Here is an 8,226-nt window from a genome sequence, read left to right on the forward strand (position 1 = left end):
CTCGCTTGTACCGGGCCGTTCTGCTGCGATGACTGGATTGAACTGTTAGCGAGGGTAGGCGGGGGGAGCGGTCGAGGGGCCCGGGACGAACTCGTCACTCGGAGGTTGGGCGACCTGGAACCCCCAAACGTTAGTAACCCAGTTTTCACGTAGCAGACCTGCAACTCTCTGCTGTGCATCGAGCGTCGGCCGAGAGCCCAAGACCCCAGGCACCAGATAGGACAGTCGACAGCCTCTCGGGAAGGGGGGGGGGCTGGATTGAAGCTTACCCAGCAGCGGGACCGCCAGCATTGCGCGCGTTGCTCATGGTCGCAAACAGTCGCCAGGCGCGAGGCAATAACGATGGATTGTCTAGCAGTAAAACGCGAGGGTGTCGAAGGAAACAATGACGGCTGGAAATGGATGCCGGAGAAGGCGTCGCAGGATGCTAAGCGGTCGTGTTGACGACGCTGTCGATGGCAGAGTTGAGGCTGTGTCGTGCAGACGACCACCCCCCGCTTCACGGGCCCGGCAGCGTTGGTGGGCTGGGCGTCTTGGGTCAGGGTGATGAGGTGACGCGGACACCTAGCGACACTTGCAGTGGAAAGCCACCACAGGGGAGGTTGGGGACTCGGGCGGAGCGAGTGCGATAGCGAACGGGTCGGCTTGAGGGCAGACGACCTGAGAGGAACTGCGGTCGACGTAAAGGCAGCTCGGAGTACAAGCGATGCTTCGAGGAGGGAAGATGGTGGAGGAGAGGCCGCAATGGCGGGACAAAGACGCTGTTGTCGGCGGCCCGCGTGCTATTTGCTGGCTCTGCCACCTGTACCTACCGGGTGCTTGTGTGGGTAAAGCGGACGGGCAGGTACCTTGCCTGGCTGATTGATGTACTGTGCGTGCGTGCACAAACCACCCACCTCTTCTTGAGTAAGGTAAGGTACCTAAGGTACCTAAGGTAGGTACCTAGGTGGGTAGGGAACCCACCTACCTCAGGCAGGCCGGGAGAGGCGAGGGGATGTGAGGTAATCCAATCCACTAAGGCTGTGGTGGTCCAGCCGGAGTTCTTAGTGGCAGGAGTGGCAGGAGTGGCGGAAGGGTAGGCGGGTTGGCAGGCAGTCGGTCTCTGGCCTCGCTCCATGCATCAGACCAGCAGCACCAGCACCAGCACTTCGGACCCCCCCCCCCTCCCTTCCCCTCCCTCCTCCCTCAGGCAGGGAACCGCTGCCTGAAAACCGAGCTGGAACTGACTGACACGGGCGACTGGCGTGTCGTGGACCTGGACTGGGGGCGAATCACTTGGCCAAGTCTTCCTTCCTCGCCTCCCCTCCTTCTCCTTCTCCTTCTTCTTCGCCCTTGGCCGTGGCCCCTAGCATGCTCCTTGGCGATCAAATCGAAATGTACCTAGCAGCAACATATTGCGTTCGAAAGTAACTTGTCGTTCGCTAGCAGACTGCGCCGCGGCGCCAGGCCCTCTGTCACCAGCCAAGTGATGCTGGGTGGTACTTTTACCCCCCCCCCTCCCCCAACTCATTGACCTTCTGCACAGTAGATGCACCTGGGACGTGAGGTGAAGTGAGGCCCCCCTCCCATAACCCCTAGGCCCAAAGCATCTAAATCGCCCCTCCTCAGCCTCCCGTTCTCCCGTCACTGTGTTCGGAGCTCCACTAGTCCCTGCTTGGGTTTCCGAGTTTGAGGTACCCTCCCTAAAAGGTACATAGGTGGCTCTGGACGTGATTGATGAGCAACATTAGAGTGTTTAGTCACGACTGCCTAATCCCCTTGCTCACAAGCCAACTCGACCGCAAGAGGACTGACAAATGCAATGGCGAAAAGTTGAAGCTCTTCGTTTTCTCGCCTCCCCAGACCCTTTGCCTCTGCCACAACAAGCAGTCTACTACGGTGTTTCGGAGACCACCAAGGCCCATGGCAAACAAGCTGCCCGTCACACTCGGGCCCGAACCCGAGCCCAGTCCCAAACCCGGGCTGCCTCCCGCTCGGCCATCCACGTTTGGCCCTGGAACAGAGACCCCTGGCACACAGATGGCCTGGCGTCACATCCATCTCACGCCGCGCCTCACTCACCACGCAAGCAGCGCTTCAAGGCCCATTCATCTCTCTCTCTCTCTTTCTCTCTCGGTGTCCCTCGTGCATGTGTCTCTATTGTTGTTCGCTCGGGCTGCTTCTTTAACCGTCCACAGACACCGCTGACGCAGGTCCAAACCTCCGAGCCTCCCAGATGCGCGTAAAGTGAGAGAGGCGGCATGCATTCACGGCTCAGCCACAACCGATGTTCATGGGCTTACATATCAAAGCGTGTCTGGCGTAGAACCCACTGGTGAAGAATGTCGTCAGTCAGCTTGGTAGAAGAAGAGAAAGCAGTAAGAACTCGACGCGATATCGGAGCGAACTGTCAAGACTTCTGCACTGTGTGCGCCGTGTCGTGCCGCTTTCCGTGCCACACCATCAGCACTCATTCGCTCGCCTTTGCCCCAACATAGGTTATCTGACCTGTCCTACTAAGGCACTTACGCGCCCTCCGTCTTGCTGGTTGCCAAAGATAGAAGTCGGCAGACAAGGCCGCCATCAGACAATGAGAAGCAGCTGAGACCTTCTTCTGCAGATCTTATGCCCGAGCCGAGACTGTCCATCGTTGGTGTCCATTGAATTTGTGTGGCTCAACGGGCACCATGAAGCCACAACCGTTCTTGACGAACCCGGCCTAGCCAATGCCCTAGCCACATTCGTGACTGGACGCCCGTGGGTTTTCATCGGTCTACCTACCTAAGGTACCTACTAGGTGCCATGCAGGAGACGAGAACACAGAGATCCGAGATGATCACTGGCCTGGACTGCATGGGCTTTCTTGTCCTGCCGACTAGGAGGATCCTTTGGGCTCGGTTTCGTGGGGCGACCTCCTTCTAATGTACATTATCAGAAGAGATTTTGACACGGGAGCAAGAGATGTCCTAATTATAGATTGTCCTCACGGGTTCACTGAAGCGTCCTTGTCTCTGGGTTTCCTATGCAGTCCTAGTTATGTAAGTGAGGCGTCCTCTGTTTGGCGACAAAGACTTGGTCAGGGCCGTCTCCCACCCATTTTGCCTGCGCAAGCTTAGGGAAGTGACGACAGCTGCTGGATGTGGGTACATGCTACACGCCTTTAGTCGTGCGGCATCAAGGCCCTCAACCTTCAGTCTCTCCATTGGCAGCTTTTCTGTCTGACCAGAGGGCGGGGGCATGTGCCGTGTTTTTTTCCGTTTCGCACCAAGGAAGTCATAGGCCGCTCTAGACGCACCCGCTGTTTCATGGCACTGAGGGTGAAGAGAGCGTTCACTGTCATAATGAAACCGGTGGAATTGCTGCCTTAAGAGAGAATAGCTGTGCTTCCAGGCGTCGAAACGCTGAGGTAGCGCACAAGATCCAAGTCCGCGGACTCCGCGCGGCCGAATCTCTCGGGAAGGTTCCGAGAGACTGGTGCGCGGGCTCCAAGTCCCTCGAGTTTGATCCGCGTGCTGGAGGGATGAGGCCGAGCCGGAGATAGAGAAATAGCGAAACCGTACAACGCCGAAAAGGGAGCTCGCGGCGCCCATTGCTTCCGAGCGGTTGATAATATGGTACAATGAAGCGGAAACCCATGCCTTAATGAGAAAAAGAAAAAAAAGCCCGTCTTCTTCTACTTCGTGCGCTTCTGCTACACGTATCAGCGATACTGGCAGATCGGGGCTGCAGGGTCGTGTAGAGGGTATACATCGTCGCACACCTAGTACGGGGTAAATCCTCTGCCGCCGCGTCCGCGGTATCCGCCTCTGTAGCCCCGCGGGTTGAAGCCACCCCGGCCACCGAAGCCGCCGCGGCCGCCGCGCATACCACCCCGACCGCGTCCACGGGTCATGCCGGGGATGTTGGTGCGCTTGGGGACGACCTTGATGTTGCGGCCCTTGAATACGCTCTCGTTAAGAACGAGAGCCTGGGCAACGAGGCTGGGTTCGGTAAACTCAACATAGGCGTATCTGCAATGGGGCTTGATTAGCGACGGCAGGCCTCCTGGCGGGGAGGGGAAATGCAAACGCACCCCTTGGGCTGGCCGGTGAACTTGTCGAGCAGAATCGTGACTCGGTTGATGGACCCGCAGCTCTGGAAGTGAGCCTGGATCTCCTCGGGCGAGGCCGAATAGTCGACGTTGCCGACGAAGATACTGCGACTGTCAATATCCTCCTTGTTATCCGAGACGTCCTGGGTCTGGGTATCCAGAGTAGCCTGCATCTCTCGCAGCTTGGCAGCCTCCTCTTCCATCTCGGCAACACGGCGCTTCATGGCCGAGATTTCTTCCTAAACCCTGAGGGTCAGTCTCACGATGCCTCCTCTTGTTCCTGCTAGCTGCGCTGCAAGGACTTGCCCACCTCATCGTGACCATCATCCTCAGCAGCCTGCTGGTTGTCCGCCGGGGTGTCTTGTTGCTCAACATCGACGGGCAGCTCTTCGGGCTGGATCTCGGGCTTGACGTCGGCCATGCTTGCTTGCGACGGTGTTGTTACGCGGGTAGGATCGATACGGCAGGGAACGAAGTGGTTCGTTGGAGATTTTCTACAGTTCAAAGTGTAAGATCATCTGAAATGCTCTCAGGTTTGAGTGCTCGTGATTGAGGTGGGAGGATAGGGCGGGGGCACGCAGGAGTGATGCAAGGGAATGCTCGCGAAAGAGTTCGATGCGGTCCGAGAGCTACATGTCCCATTGGAAGGGTGTGATCGCCGACAGTGATGCACGGAAGGTTCCGTTATCTTATGGAACACTCACCTCTATGCAAGATGTAACGCAAGTGCGGGCGAAGGCAAGGCTCGGCAAAGGTAGGTGGCAGCGTTGGGCAAGGCTGGTTGATGGTGACGGGTTTGAGCCGTTCCTGGGATGAGGTTGATGGGTCGCGTCGTGCGTACCGAACCTGTTAGTGACGAACAGGCACCTCTTATCGATAAGCTGTACACGCTCAACCAGTGACTCAAGCTGCCCCACCACCGTATCGCCCGCCCAATTTCACCTCGCTTCACCTTGAAGTAAGGCTGAGGGGTGTCCTGGCATTCACTTACATCGCCTCTCGCACTCGAGGCATGACTATCACGCTGCACTCTGAAAGATCGGTTTTTCGAATCCAAGTGTCGGCTTCTAAACTGTATCTCTGAGAAAAATGGCCAAAACTTTACTCTTCCATCCGCTATAATATTCTCAATATCGCCAGATCACAGCTCACGTTCGAACGTGTCTTGGCGCCATCAAAGAGGGCAGCTGGTGTGTAAGTTCTGATATGAGCACTGCTGCGCGAGTGATTCACGATGAGATATATACCAACGATGTCTTGCGGTGTCTGTTTAATCAGGACTTTTTACGTCGCGGTTGGTGGAGGCGCATGGACAGAGATTGGATTTCGCAGGCTTCCCGGAGGACTAGGTACCCAGCAGTCCCATTTTCTTACTTTCGTTATGCTTCTCAAATCTTGAAGGTCTCAAGAAAGTATGGTACCTCCCCGGAGACTCGATATTAGGCGGTTGAAAGCAGACACCAGATTACACAAGCTGTAAGCCAACGCCAGATCCTAGATATTGCATATCATTACCTAGGAGGCAGCCTGCCATGCCATGAAGCAGCATCGACCCCGTTTTCAGAGGCAGAAGTGCTAAGCTTCGTTATCGAAAGGCTACTGCCAGAGCAAAGTCATCATGTCGCCGCCAGAGAGATACCTGGGTGAGGCAGCTCAAGGTCAGAGTGAAGGGGTTTGCGGTAACGTCATCATTGTAGTCAATGGCTAGATACAGATTTGGAGAACATTTGATGAATGACCATCAGCGGCCTGAGGTGCCCTTTGAAGCCCTGTGTACGTGCTATCGCAGCCTTCATGTCCCAGGGCAGCCCCCTGAGCGTCTCGAAAGAGCTTCTCTACGACGGGATGGATACCAGTGGTGTGGATGGAGACGCTCAACGCTGTTGAGTCCATACCACCAGGTCAATATTGGGCCGAAGTTTCGTCTGCCGAACTCGCCACGTTTGAGGCGAATCACACAGGACGGAGCAACGAGAGCCACGATATCCCGTTGGTCACCATTGGCCATCGTGATGGTTGCGTGAGTGACCCGGCCTCGGGCTTGATGCATCTGTTTACTGCAAACTGCCTTAGTCCCTCTCCATCAGAATGGCGCCACGATACCTTTCTCAATGATTGGGCTTTCCTGAAAGGGTGCTACGGTTTGGAAATCGAGAAGGACCAAGGATAAGGAAGCACAGTAGGAGATCACTGGAAATGTCAAATACACCACTGGGTGATGAGAAGGCGAAATATGGACCAATATATTTACCACATTCTGGCGGAATCGTAGCTTCGGGGTTTTACATGAAGTACTGGACCTCGCGACTCGTGCCTGGCATGTCGATGGCTTTGATATTTTGGTAGAGTTTGGGGATGATGATGCAACCCTCGTAGTTGAAGAAGGTTCAATGAAGCCAACCCCAGTAAACATGACAGACATTACATTCCAGGTTGCCGACCGTAGCGTCGAGAATGTCACATAATGCATCCCGGGCGTATGACCGAGGAGCAAATAGACTGCCTCGGACAGACGACACGCAGCTGCCCCTTCTGGGTGATATCACTAACGAGTATCCTGAACAAGGACTGCCGGACCCCAGCCCTTACACGAACCTCAGCAGCGGGCCCCAGCTTCCGCAGCTTCTCTAATCGAGGAGGAAGCACATAATCGTGTCTGTACTCGTCGCGCAGGACGTGGCGGTCTTACTCGCGAAAATCTCCATCGAGCTGGTGGAATGCAACCGCCGCAACGAGAAGGTCCAGAGGCCGGCATGAACAGTCAACGCGCGCCAAGCCCTAACGACAGTTGGGCTGGCGTTCAGCAGCCTGTTCCTGCTCGGGCTGTTCCTCTGCATCGTGGCTTTTGGGCTCAAGAGAGTGGTGATCTTTTTCGGTTGTTGCCATTGTCCCGTGCACAGTATGTCGTGACAATGTTGTGGCGCGAGGTGCGCGAAGCCGCTATGTGGTTGACCATCAAATCAGGTATCTCAGTGACTGGTTCCACTGCCTCGACGCGGTAGTGATCGTTACGAGCTTCTACGTCGAACTACTGTCCCACGGCATCATCGAAGACATTGCATCACTGGTCATTGTGTTTCGCCTCTTCCGCTTTGCCAAGATGGTCGAGGAGATGAGCATGGGCACGGCCGAGCGCATATAGAGCATGGCCAACGAACTCGACAAACTGCGAACGGAGAACACCCTGTTGAAGGAAAGACATCAAGTGTGAGCCACGGCTGAGTCGCCTCAATTAAGATAAGAGAGGGTGGTAGAGGGGTTGTCTCTGGCGCGTTGCGTGGCTGTCGCACAAGGCCTCGTATTTCCATCAATTGAGGACCTTCAAAGTACAGACAGGCTGCCGCCATTGATGGCCGCAGTGGCAACGGCGTGGGACAGACCGTCAGTCGATCAATCGCCTGGCTCAGGCGATCAGGGAGGATATGTCGAGAAAAAAAAGGATGTCTCGGGGATGATAACCAGACAGAGACTATAATCTCTGGAGAACGAGATTGACAACCCGGGTGCTTCTCAGAGCGCCTTCACAGCATTGGTATTGTCCCGTCGATGAGAGAAAGGCAGCCATTTGCCAGCACTTGACACCTATGCATGAGATATCCATCTACAGTGACTTGAGCCGTGGCTGGTCCGCCCTCGTTATCCCCATCGGATCTGACCCTGCGCAGTGCAGGTCTAGACCCAGGCTCCCGATTTCAGCCCGGACTGGAGCCAGAAAACAAAGGAGATCTACCCGGACCTCATGGGCGAATCACAAGCGCCCCGTGCATTCGAGCCGTAATCCTTGACCCTGGGCATGGGGGGAAGTGAGGGCAACGGGCAAGATTACGGACGGCTCACGCCTAAAAGTTAACTTCATCTCCCTTGGGCCCCCTCCGTCTCCCGGCTCATCTCTCGAGGCTCCGACCAACAAGCACCGCTATGCAGTGAAACAAGACGGGCTGCAGGCTGTATGAGGTGCATCATCCTACGGCAAGAAAAGCCCATGGTCGCAGAGGACTTCCACATGCCACTCGTGATTCCCCGGATCTCCTCTCCACGGTAACGAGATTGTACCATCCGCCATTCCACTCCTCAATCCAGACGAGACACCACAATCATACGGCGCCAGGCCATTTGCAAGCCTCACACGCCTCACGAGCCTCATCCTCTCCTCCTGA

General features: G+C 55.9%; 2 protein-coding genes across 2 annotated transcripts; one reads left to right on the forward strand and one right to left on the reverse strand.

The window, feature by feature from the left end:
- Positions 1–3,739: 3,739 nt before the first annotated feature.
- On the reverse strand, positions 3,740–4,869 carry VDBG_00465 (polyadenylate-binding protein; the record flags this gene model as incomplete). Its single annotated transcript, XM_003008738.1, has 4 exons — positions 3,740–3,989; positions 4,052–4,308; positions 4,380–4,563; positions 4,774–4,869. The coding sequence occupies 3 exons, from the start codon at positions 4,488–4,490 to the stop codon at positions 3,740–3,742; spliced, it is 618 nt and encodes a 205-aa protein (XP_003008784.1).
- Positions 4,870–6,081: 1,212 nt separating this feature from the next.
- VDBG_00466 (predicted protein) lies at positions 6,082–7,211 on the forward strand (the record flags this gene model as incomplete). Its single annotated transcript, XM_003008739.1, has 3 exons — positions 6,082–6,089; positions 6,636–6,968; positions 7,034–7,211. 3 exons carry the CDS (start codon positions 6,082–6,084, stop codon positions 7,209–7,211), a joined length of 519 nt encoding a protein of 172 aa, XP_003008785.1.
- Positions 7,212–8,226: the final 1,015 nt, after the last annotated feature.

The sequence above is a fragment of the Verticillium alfalfae genome, genomic scaffold (genome assembly GCF_000150825.1).
Source record: "Verticillium alfalfae VaMs.102 supercont1.1 genomic scaffold, whole genome shotgun sequence".
NCBI lineage: Eukaryota > Fungi > Ascomycota > Sordariomycetes > Glomerellales > Plectosphaerellaceae > Verticillium > Verticillium alfalfae.